The sequence below is a fragment of the Netta rufina genome, assembly GCF_964035555.1.
Source record: "Netta rufina genome assembly, chromosome: 10".
In the NCBI taxonomy this organism is placed as follows: domain Eukaryota; kingdom Metazoa; phylum Chordata; class Aves; order Anseriformes; family Anatidae; genus Netta; species Netta rufina.
Window position 1 is genome coordinate 22,415,326 of NC_140133.1, and position 12,322 is coordinate 22,427,647.

The 12,322-nt window shown below is 53.7% G+C and overlaps 1 protein-coding gene across 1 annotated transcript; it reads left to right on the forward strand.

Annotated features, from left to right (window-relative positions):
• Window positions 1–7,115: 7,115 nt before the first annotated feature.
• On the forward strand, window positions 7,116–12,322 carry CAV3 (caveolin 3). The gene is made up of 2 exons (XM_084292610.1): window positions 7,116–7,338; window positions 10,425–12,322. The coding sequence occupies exons 1-2, from the start codon at window positions 7,225–7,227 to the stop codon at window positions 10,764–10,766; spliced, it is 456 nt and encodes a 151-aa protein (XP_084148736.1). The 5' UTR covers window positions 7,116–7,224; the 3' UTR covers window positions 10,767–12,322.

Genomic DNA, 12,322 nt, shown 5'->3' on the forward strand with positions numbered 1-12,322 from the left:
ATAACTGACATCAGGCTCTAGCAATAACCACCGAGTTTTCATTTCCACTCCAAAACCCATCTTCCCAAGCAGTAAATCAAACTGAAAATCATGAACTATATTGGAACTCTGAGATGTGTCTGCCTTGCACTGGGATGAGGTGTACGCCTGGCTCTCTCCTGCTGCAGTCCTGACCATCACTGCCTGGCAGAAGATGCTAAGTTTCACAGCGCAAGTGGCAGCAACTTAAACCTCACAGGCAGGAGCCCGCGTCCACCCCAGCACTGAGACAGGCACTGCCCGGGGAAGCAGCGACAATGCTGAAATGCTGTGAGGACAAGAACAGAACAGGGAAGAGCAGCTGAAGCCTATCACGTGCACAGCTCCCAGTGCTAGAAATAGGCTTCTATATTCTGCACTGTTATTAAGAGACTAACCCCCCTTCCAGGGCTTGAGAGGATGGTTTTATTTGTAGGCATTAAGAGCCTCTCGGACATGCCACAGCCAAGCAATATCGATCAACACCGCCAGCATCGCCCTGCGCATCTCTGCACTGACATCATCCAGAGAGCAGCGTCTCTTATTTACGAGAGGTAACGTGCCCTGCTTTTCAGCTTGGCATTTCAGTTTTGGCTGCCTTGTGCACTACAGTTCATGTAGTGTTTTATTCATACAGAGCCCAACTTAGCCTAGGTTCTGTCAAAGGACTGGGCTTCTGAGCCCTGGTCTTTGGACCACGCTGTCCCTCCACAGCACCCATGTGCACACAAGAGAGCACCATAAAACCTCCCGGACTGGGAAGAGGAGATGTCAACTGTTCCTACTGGAGAAGCAAAGGGCTTTCCAGACACTACATGTAAGCACAGCTACAGCAACATGCCTGGATGACCAGGCCAGACACCCCACAACACCACCCCACAACCTGCTCACCTCATTGTACCACTGGGAATTGCCCCAGTCTCGCTTGGACAAGGAGGGCAAAAAGCTTGGTCTCCTCCCTCTCAAATCTGTTCTTTGCTGCCAAAAAATACCAGCCTGGGAGGAAACTGGAGTCCTAGAATCATCTATAAGACCTTCCTTTGTGAGCAGCAGGTTTGCTACACCCAGAGGAGGCCACAAGAAGCGCTCCAGGTCTGTTCTCCCAGCTTCCCCTCACACCCAAGGCGGTCACTGTGGTCCTCCAGTTATTTAGGGGCTCATACCCATTAAGGAGCAGAGCCAGAGGTGCATTTAGGGTCTGTCCTTCCAGCACAACAGGGCTCTCTGCGCCAAAGAGAATACAGGGCTGTGGAATGAGGAAGGAGCCTGGGGCCACCCCAGACAGGAGCCGGCCACCACCATCACATCGAGCCTGATGAACCGAGTGGTACCAGCCCCAGCTCCCCGCTGCTCGTGGAGGGCTCTTCCCACTCAAACTGGCAGAGCTGGGAACCTGAATTTGACTTGGCCTTGCTGGGGGAAGCGGCCCCTGAGCACTGCTTCGCACCAGCTGTCAGCGAGCTCCTGCAGGAACGGCTGCCCCAGTCTGTCAGGGAAGCGTTTGCTTATTTTAACAACTGCAGCTTTGGTTGAGCTTCACATTGTTTTGGCAATAGGTGCTGCACACAAAGCTAAACGATACAGGAGATCCAGACAGCAAAGTTACCCAGTCCTAAAAATTCAGGGAAAAAGTAGCAGGGCACTGCACGCCGTTGGTGCTGCCCGTCTCGCCCAGCTGGCTCCCCAGCCCACGCTGCACCCCAGCACGTTCACAAATGCTGCAGGTGCCCATGCATTGCCACGGGGGTGTGTGCCCCCACAGAACAGGCTTTAGAGCTTGGGCTGAGCCCAAGTGAGCCCCACTGTGATGGCTCAGCCCAGGCACGCTCGCTTTATTCTCACCTTAAAGCTGTGTTGCAGAGCCCCTGTTTCGGGTCATGTTCTCGCCAGCCAGCTTTAACTGCCCAGTTTCCTGTTGCTTTCATCACAGCTTGATGCAAAACAGCCGCCTCATCAGTGACTGCAATCTTCTGCACACCGACACTGTCCTCCCTCATTACCTGACCCCTGAGCTTACAGATTGCAGCAATGCATCTCTTTGCTGGAAGGGCAAGCATTTTTCTACAGCTAAATGCTTTTTGATTAAAGAAAAAATGAAACAATAAAACCTTATACACCAGGATAAGTAATAGCCAAAGGCAATTGTGGACCCTAGTTCTAATCGGCAGCACACAAACTGGTTAAATCTGATCATAAGACTACCCAACCGGGTATGTCACAAGTGATAAATCAAGACAAGACTTGCTTGATAAGGCAAAGCCAAGCCAAGCTATTTTAAAATGAAAATCCAAAGGAATTTAGAGTGCTGGTGTGAGAGAGAAAAGAGCTGAGACTAGGACAAGCTGTAAACACAGCCTGGTGGGGCTGCTCCCAGACAGCCCCCGGGCCCGCAGTGGAGAAGGGGGGCACCGTGGGATCTCAAGTTCAGGAGGGAAGGAAGAATTGCTGATAGCAGATCATATTTCTACAGTGCTTTCCCTTCTCTAGCCCCCCCACTACACAGAAATAGGATAGGTGATGGCTTCATTTGAAGCCAAGTGCTCAGGAGTGAAAGGGTTTTGGCGGTCAGGGCACTGGCCCACCTGGCACCCCAGTTCCTGAGGCAGAGCTCCCCCACCAAGGCCGAGCTCTGCACGGGACACACCAGGGTCAGGCAGCTCCTTCTCACTTCACAGGGAAGGAACAATACTGTGTGTGTGACACAGCCGAGCCTTCCTCCCCACTCTGTGCCGTGGGGCTATACTATGGGTGACAGCTCCTCCACCAGGACAGCTCACCCCCACCGCTGTGCCACTGAGAAGTTTGGTCTGCTGCACGAGCATTTGCAGCACAGACAAGAATGCAGAAAGACTAGGTGTTTGTGTACCCACGAGGGCACGAATTTGATATTCATAGGCTTTTCTTTCTCTTCTAAAGGGCAATCTGCTTTGAATTGAAACAAACTAAGATGACTTGAATGATAAATGAATGTTGCTCTGTACTTCCACCTCAGTGAAATGTAATTGTAATTGATATTAGACGTGACAGAGCTCCTGCTCAAACTTTTGTTTACAAGCTACTTAACTTCAGCTGTCTCTGAAATAATAATACCATCAAGTCCCTACCCAAAGCATCTCACCAGCGTGCTGAGCAGCAGGCAGCAGCCCAACCCACGAGGCCCCCAGCCAGGAGCTGGGCTCCAGAGCACCTCCAGGTCTCTCACCAGAGGGCTCTGACATCAGCAGCTCCAGCAAGGCTGGATTCCTGCTCCGTGCTAACAGGAGAGGAGATGCAGGCAAGAAGCAGGCAAGGTGCTGCTTATGATGAAGGGGTGCTGTGCCTCACAGCCCCCTGAGGGGAGACCCAGCAACAGAAGGGAAAAGCAAGGCAGACTGAGGCCTGTCCCTATCATTTTCTCACTTGGAAGGACACACAACTCCCTAAAGCGTTCTCAAGTTGACCACAAAACATGCATTAAATTATTTCTTACCTGAAGCTTTTGTTCCTGCTGTGCATTTTGATCCAATTTGTTGGCTTCAGTAATAAATTTCTGCACACGAAACAAGGTGCAGCAATCCTTACACAGCAAGGTCATCTCCCACACTTCATTCCGGTGCTCTTCCAAGCCAAGGAAGGAGGACGAAGAGAGGAGCAGGTGGTGGCAGATCCATGGGCCAGGTGTGCAGGCTTTTTGCACCCAAGCAAGAGAAAGGCATCCCCAGTGCAACCCAGACTGTGCTCACATTCGCCTGCCATCAGAGGAAACCCAGCCTCTTGCTTCTGAGTTAAAGCAGCACGGTGGCAACATACAAGAGAAACCAGAGAGGCTCACACATCACTACCACTCTTCAGGCTCATGTTTTCAGGGAGAAGCACCACTAAGGAATGAATCACTAAACCTGAGCTTTCAGCTGCAGCAGAGAGGGGCTAAAGGATGCACGTGGGAAGGAGACATGAAAGGTAGCTTTTGTTTTGGTCATTAAAAAAAGATGAAAGGAGAACTCTGCTCCAAGCACTGAAAACAGGAGCAAGCCCTTATGCTCAATCCCATCTGGCAATGCTTCCCACTTGCTCAGAACAGATTCATCCACTGGCTTCCCTGCTACACACACCAGGCTGAGCTGAAGGATGAAAAGCCCTAAGGTGAAGACTGATTCACTGAATCTTCCCTCCTGCTTTAACCAAAGGGCTAATTTACCAGCACCACTTTGTATCTGGCTTTCCTCTCTCCTACAACATACCGCATGCTCTCCGAGGACTTGACAGCAAAAGCTCCCAATTTCTTCTTTCACTGCTCACTGAAATTCATCTATTTATTTTCATATGAGCTTTGATTTCATACGAGCCAGCTTTATTTCTGCTTTATTCTTCTCCGCTCTAGAGAAATATATTTTACTTGCTGGCTCTAAGCAGCAGATTATTTTTCTGACCTCTAGAAGGCTTCTAAATTCACAGCACCAGTCCTACCAGCCCACAAACCAGCTTAGGCTTTGATAATTTGTTTAGAAAAAGAAATACTCTCCTTCAGACCAAGTGCAGGGCTAATCTGGGGGACAATGGTCACTGTTTCTGCAGAGAGAAACCTGTCACAAGGCTTTCTAACAAACATTCCCAAAAGGAAAGGTTTGAATTTCAGTGCGGCTGGGCTGCAGCTCCATCAGGTGCCTGCAGACACCCAGCTATAGCACCAGAGATGCATAGAAAAGCAAAGGGAACCCCAAAGACTCGGAGGTAAACCCAGCATTTCACAGCACCCATGCTGGAGAAGGTCTGTCAAGCAGGGAACAAGAAGCAACCCCATAGGTAAGCCCTATTATTCAACTAAGCTCCGACAGTGGAGTCTCACATCCAGACTGATCCCACGCCACTGTGCTGGGGGCAGCTGTGCCCAGAGCATCCACGGGCACCCAGACGCAGCAGCACAGACCTTGGCAGGAGCCCAAAGCCCTCCCAGAGCCAGCCAGACGTACTGCAAGCACTGTGCCCTCAGCTTGCCTGGAGCCTGGGCAGGCCGGTGCAGGAAAGCCTTCAAGTTCTTTCAGCACATCTCGTCTACATCCATCCACTAGGGATCAAATATTTGCTAAAACTTACATTGCTTTACTGCCTACACTCAGCAATTAAGTTTGTGGTTCCTGCTAATTAGCAACAAACCGACATTACTGTTAGCCCACTGCAGACTTTGGGCACCAGAAGCTTTTACGTGGTGACCCACTCCCAAAGTACTCAGATTTATTTATAACCTGTGTGGTGAGACAGAGTACTCCCCCATTGCCACCTGAGACAGCTTCTTCCTAGCTGCACGCTAACACCGCCCGGGTTCACATGTTCCTCCTCCCACGCCCGAGACACCAGAGCCGCGTGCCTGCGTGCAGGCAGCCGAGGAGCGGCCGGGCCCCAGCCAAAACCAGCGCGTGACTCACGCCGCCAGGCACCCGGGGCACAGGGCAGGACACGGGGCTCAGGGCAGGAGCTGCGCCCCACCGCCGGCCCCAGCCCATCCTCGGCGGTGCAGAGCCCCCGGGTGTGCAGGGCAAAGCCCCTCCACCCGCAGCAGCTGCACCTCCTAAATTCGGCACTGGGTCCCGGCCAAGGCAGCATTGCTGTGCCGGGAGATGGCTGCTGCTCAGCTCATCGCCTCCGCACACCCCGGCAGTGTGTTCCTTCAGCCCAGAGAAAGGGGAAAGCGGCTTGTTTTGTGAAAATACCCTCACCGTCTGTCCTGAAGTTCGGCTTTGGTAAAAGCTCAGCCACAGCAGCAGAGGTGGCACAAAACCTCATCAGAGAGGAAGTCAGCTGTGACAGAGCAGTTCTGGCCTAAAAGCCAGTGCCTGAGAGCCTGCTGTGCTCAGGACGCTGGAGCTGCCCCCACACAAGGTTACATCAGGCTGCCTGCACCCAGCACCTCACTGAGCCATGAAAGAGAAGGTAAAGAAACAGGGCTCAATAAAACAGCTCAGAGACTTGCATCTCACAAACATTTAAATCTGTTTTTCAACACAGGAGCAGCTGACATCCAGCCCAAGCTCCGATGAACCTTTACATACCTGCAGCTGCCCTCAGCATCCAGGCCCAGGGCTGTGTTTGGGGCACTGGGCAGCCCAGGGAGCCCCAGCACATAGGTGTGCGATCCCCAGGTCCTGCTGCAGCAGCTTCTCCCATCACATCCTACAGCACACCGCCGTGGTCTGCACAGTGAGATACCCACAGCCCTCCCCAGGCACCGGCCCTGTCCTCGCAGCCCTGCTTCGGTCCCAGAGCTGCCAGCACCCTCTGCACCCTCCCGACACCCCATGCTCTGCCAGCAGGTCGCCCCCCGGCTTCTCCCCATGGGTGCACCCACCTGCACAGCCACCCACCACAGCACAGAGTGCAAAACTGATGGCAGAGGAGCTCAGTGTTCCCTGGAATTAAAGTGTTTACAAACAACTGATTTCGCAGAAGCTGTGTGGGTGTTTTTTCACAAAGCCGTTAGTTTAAAACAAACCTACAGTCATCAAAGCAGAGCACTGAAGAGATTGATAAGGATTATCAGAATGGCACGAGATAAAAGAAACTTCTTCAGCACGCTGAGTGGCACGGTGCCCATGCAGGAGATCCCCGACCATTACAGGTCTGTGGGTCAGCCCGCTGGCTTCCTCAGGTCCCTCTGCATGGACAGGCCACACCAGAAGGAATTCAGGGGTTACGACAAGGCTTCTCCTGGGCTCCCACAGGGACCAGGTCTTCTTCAGGTGGTATTTATAGGCAGCATTCCTGTCTCCCAAAGTTCCTTCAGTTACAGATTAACACAACACCCATTTCCTCATAAACAAGTGCTTCTCTCAGGCTCCCAAGGCCTTTTGCTCCCACGTGAGCATTATTTCTCCCAAGCAAGGAGAAAATCCCACCTGCAAGGCCAGGCTATGGCACCCACCCCCAGGGCCACCCTTACAGCATTGAGGGTCACCACAGGAGCAACTGGGGGGCCACCAGCCCCCAGCATGTGTGACCCCCCCCCCCCCGACCAGTGACACTGCTGGGGCTCTCCCCAGCAAAGCCCCTTTAAGGGCTGCTCGGGGCGGCGCGACATTAATTTTAGCCTGGAGCACAGCCAGGGGCACGCGGGGGCTGCAGGGCAGCTGCTGCAGCGCCTCCGCACCCTGCCCTTCCCCGGGCCCTCCCCCTGCAGAGCCCCAGTTTCACTGCTTTTCACCCGACGGGTGCCAGCCTGGCGGCGGAGGAGCTATGGCAGAGGAGCAGAGCGAGCTGGACGAGAGGATCATCATCAAGGACCAACACACCAAGGAGATCGACCTGGTGAACAGAGACCCGAAGCGGATAAATGAAGACGTTGTGAAGGTATGGCTTTAGGCGCTATTTTTGAGAAGCATCTTCCTTATTGCAACAAGTATATGGGTATCTTCATCCTGCATCTGGCCTGACTTCAGCTGTGGCTTTAAGTCACTGGTGCACGTGCCTCAAGAGGAGGCAGCACCTCGGGTGGCAGCGAGGTCGCTTGCTGCAGGACCCTCACCCTGCGCTGCCAGGACCATTCAGATGCTGGCTGGACACCCCTGTGGGGTGCACGGCTCCAATTAATGCAATATCCCTGATCCTTTGTATATGCTGTGCAACTCCATGGGCTGCAGCTTGAAAATTATGGAGACACCCTCATTTGTGACAGCAAGTGAAAAGCCAAAAATAAAGCAGGCTCAGCTTATATCACTGATTTAAAGTGAACCCTGGAAAAAAAAGCTACTTATGATCAAGAGTTGACAACCTGAGTACCAGAGCACTTAGACATGTATTGTCCTCTTTGGAAGATTGTTTCTCCCGGGTGGCAGCATGAGGGTGCAGCCAGCCTCCTCACCTGTTTTTGATCAAAAGGAGTAGCACATCTCTGAAAAGGGAATCGCTTTCCTTAATGCTGACCACTGAAACTTGACTGCTCTGTCAGTCGTGTAATAAGATTTGTTAGAATTATGCCAAAGATAAGTTTGGCCCAAAGGAGGACGGGCGGAGAGGGAAGGGTTTTGTTAAAACTGTTTGAGAGATCAAAGTGAATGACACCAGGAGTGACAAGACACCGAGCCTGCTCACAAAGGCTTTGAGCAAGTCGTGACCTTGATCGCACTGCTGAAATGCAAGCCTGCATTTGTGCATTAAAATGCTTTCTATTACAGCTAAAACCGTGGGCATGGCCAAATTAAAGTGTCCCAGATGAGCTGGGGCAGTGCCAGCCATAGATGGGCACCTTCCGGCAGGGCAAGACATGCCCGCAACAGCTGCCGGCAGCTCGGTCCCTGCGGCCCCACACGGTGTGTGCCCACATCTGTGCCACCCCCAGTGCTGCCTCTGCTTACACCGGGCCATGGGACCACGGCTTTGGGAAAGGGCACCCCAGAAGCAAAGCCTGGAGAAGGGGGCCCAGGGCAGGGCCTTGTCACAGCGAGCCGGGGGGATGGCACCAGGCCAGGGGCAGCTGCCCTGCCATCAGCCACGCTGCCCATGCCACATTGACAGGCTCCAGCACGGCTCATTGCCAAGTGCCAAGCAATGCCCCGTCAGACCTACCTGCTCACTGCTTGCAATGCCACCAGCTGTCCCAAATAGGACGTGTCAGGGCACGGCAGGCCCTCCCTAACCCCCTCACGCCATTCCCCCATCCCACCCCTTCCCCTGCCTTTTCCTGCCACAGCTCCAAAACCCCCAAGAGGATTTTGAAGCTCACCAGCTTACGTGACCACAATACTTCCTCAGCTTTGGAAGCTTTCAGAGTGCTCAGTCCAGCCACCTCGCATTCTTCCAACCTTAAAAATAGCACCAAAGATAAGGCTGGGCAGGGAGAGGCAGAACTGCCAGGCCCTTACCCCTGGGCACTGCCACTCGCCTGCCTCCCTCTGCAGCGGCTCAGAGGGGCAAAGCCTCTGCAGCGAGCAGCAGCAAACTGGAAAATGCCCTGCCCTTAAAGACTTAAGGGCCTTTAAATGCCCTTCCTTAAATCTCCACAGGTACAGAGGCATGCCAGGGCAGGAAAGCAGACTCAGAATCACTCATCTAGGTTGGAAGAGACCTCCAAGATCACCGAGTCCAACCTCTGACCTAACACTAACCAGTCCTCCACTAAACCATATCACTGAGCTCTACATCTAAACATCTTTTAAAGACCTCCAGGGATGGTGACTCGGCCACTTCCCTGGGCAGCCCATTCCAATGCCTAACTTGCAGGCAGCAAGGTTCACCCTGCCATAGAGCCATATCTGCTGACTGAGGTGCACCAGCAGGAGCTGGAGACCCCAGCACAGCTACAAGAGGGGAAGCAGCCAAGGGCACTTGGCAGAGCTCTTAAAGCCCTTCCCTGGACACAGCCATGGAGCACACAGGCAGCACCCGCAGGTGCTACCACCTGAAGGCACTGGGGCAGAGCCCAGGCTCAGCTCACAGTTCAGCCTCTCTGCCCCATCTCTCCTCAGAGCCCCTTCTGACACACTGGAAGAAAAAAAAAGCAGAGGAGAAGAGACTCCTCCCTTATAAGCTGCTGCTCCCTTCATTAATTGATCCCCTGATTAGCTAATCAGGCAGTCAGGCAGCTGAGATCTGTCATTCATTGCCAGCCCAGCCGGGCAGTCGATGCTGCTCACCAGCACCCACCAGCCTGGCTGTTAATTCCTAATCCATGTCAATATTTGCCCAGCATCTCTTGCCAATCCCAGGAAATTAAAGGTGATAGCGAATGATTTTATGATCAAAGTGCTTCCAAAACCAGAAGGGATGTTGCAGTTTGACAGACAGGTATAAACAGACACATTAGCCTCACCAATGAAAGGTCACGCTTTTTTCAAGACAAATAGCTTGGCTCATGCATTCCCTAAAAATGAGTTACATCACAACGAGATCTCTGTGCATAGTTCAGAGGCTTTTAAGAATATTTGTAATGCAGGGACACTCCCAACGCATGCATATAACACCATATCCCTGTAAGGGCATGGCCAAGCTGATGTCTCTCTCTCTTCAGGCAGAATGCAAACAAGCTGAATTGAGTACCTTGCCTCCGAATATATAAATAAGTAAACCATAAATCAAGAGGACTGTTGGGGTTTTATTAGCGCAAACCACCTTCCTGCCGAGCAGGCAGCCCATGCCTGAATGCTAAAAAAGGGTAGGAACGGGCTCTGGCTTCCTCCAGAGTAAACACATCCACGCACATCACCACTTCGGAGCACTCGTGGCCGGCCCCAGCACCTGTGAGCGTGGTGCACAGCGTGAGTGCTGCTGGCCCTGCCCCATCTCCCTCAGACCTGGGCACGGCATCCAGGTGCACCGGGGTCTGTCCCTGCTCCGGGGCTGCGACCCCGCTGCCCCCTCTGGGTTCCCCCCACGTGGCAGCAGCTCCCTGCTCCCCCGCTGCAGTCTGTGCTCACCCCCTGCCTCTTCTCTGCTCCCAGGTGGATTTTGAAGACGTGATAGCTGAGCCAGTGGGAACGTACAGCTTTGACGGTGTCTGGAAAACCAGCTACACCACCTTCACCGTCAGCAAGTACTGGTGCTACCGCCTGCTTTCTGCCATTCTGGGAATCCCCCTGGCCGTGGTCTGGGGCTTCCTCTTTGCCCTCATCTCCTTCTGCCACATCTGGGCGGTGGTGCCCTGCATCAAGAGCTACCTGATCGAGATCCAGTGCGTCAGCCGCATCTACTCCCTCTGCATCCACACCTTCTGCGACCCGCTCTTCGAGGCGCTCTCCAAGATCTGCAGCAACATCAGAGTTGCTCTGCGGAAGGAAACCTAGAGCTTGAGAGCTGCCCCAGCCATCGCGCTGCTCGTGGTGTGCCCGCCTCGGCCACGCTGCCTCCTCACCTGGGGGACCTGCACAGCACGCAGGAGCCTGCGGCACAGCTGGCTCTCAGGACTCTCCCCCAAGAAGGAGGCACACCAAGCTGCCCCTCGATCCATCCTAAAGACAGCAGTGGTGGCAGAACCTGGCGTCATGCCCTGCTCCTGCAGGAAGGACCGCAGCATCCCCCAGACCACAACATCCCCCAGACCTCAGCATCTTCTGGACCTCAGTGTCCCCCAGACCTCAGCACCTCCTGGACTGCCGCATCTCCTGGACCATGGCCCTGGGCCACCACCTGCAGCTGCAGAGCAGGGAGGGAGCAGCAGAGCCGCCAGCGTGCCACCAGCTGCCCCTCACAGCCCTGCCTGCTCCGTCTCCATCCTCCAGCATAACCCTGAGAAAAACACTCGCATATGAATTATTTGCCGCAAATAATTGTTGTTGTGAAAGCTTCTGTATTAAATCAGGCTGCACAAAAGGCTTATGGATAGAATAGTGGAAAAAAAAAAAAAAAAAAAAAACCTCTTTTTCCCTGTGTGTTCCCATTTCAGCAGAGCTTCAAAAAGCAGATTGATTAGTGTATGAAATGCTGTGTCTGCCTCCTGAGAGGACGTGAAGGGCTTGGGCTGCCGACAGCTGCACAGCCACTGGTGGCAGTTTGGCGCTCACTGCAGAATTACAGGGCAGCGCTGGGCCTGCGGGCAGGACACCCTGGGGAGCACCAAGCACGGGGCAGCTGTGTGGGTGCTCCCCACAGACAGACAGTGCTATGGAGCGGGCAGCGGGCTCGCCATGGGGAGCAGAGGGAGCAGACGGATCCCACAGCCCCCCAAGGAGGGGACCCGGCCGTGCGCAGCACCGGGGCTGGATGCTCGTGGAAGACACGGGTGACAGCAGCCCACGGAAGGGCGTTTGTCACACACCGTGCCCCAGGGCTGCCAGCGCTCCTGGGGGGCATGTGGGGGGCACGGGACCGTGTCCGGCCAGGGCCCAGCCTCCTGGGGGCAACGCAGTGCTCCTGAAGAGGGGGACAGGGGAAAGGTGCAGTTCGGGGCCGTTTCCTCCCCTGGGCTGTCAGTCAGTTTGTTTGGCCCGTGCTGCGCAGAGCTGTGTTTTAACTGTGAGGCGCTTTGTTGGCTCTGTCCTTAAGTGGTTTGCTGAATCAGGGCCCAGGAGGTCTCATTGTTCACTTATTATTCTCAGTTGTATTCATGTGCTTTTTTTCCTTGGCTTCCAACAAGTACTTGAAGCCGAAGTCTCTGCTAGTGCTATGCCAAGGGCTAGGAAGAGCCAGATTTTCTGTTGGTGCTCCTCCAGTGACTTGGGACTGTGGGCCTTCGTTATCCCACAGCGACGTAGCACTGACGCTCAGCAACACCAGGCCTCGAGACAGATAGTGGTACACACAAGAAAAAAGATAGTTAAATGTTTGTAGGGAAAAAAATAATGTTTCCAATAACACTTTGTCACAAGCATTTTTTAAAGCTTTTTGAAGGAATAAAAGTAAT

Excerpts from the sequence above, each read along its gene's own strand:
- CAV3 (XM_084292610.1), top strand. The coding sequence starts at position 7,225 with ATGGCAGAGGAGCAGAGCGAGCTGGACGAGAGGATCATCATCAAGGAC. Across the intron at positions 7,339-10,424 it reads TAAATGAAGACGTTGTGAAG|GTGGATTTTGAAGACGTGAT; the intron begins GTATGGCTTTAG and ends CTCTGCTCCCAG.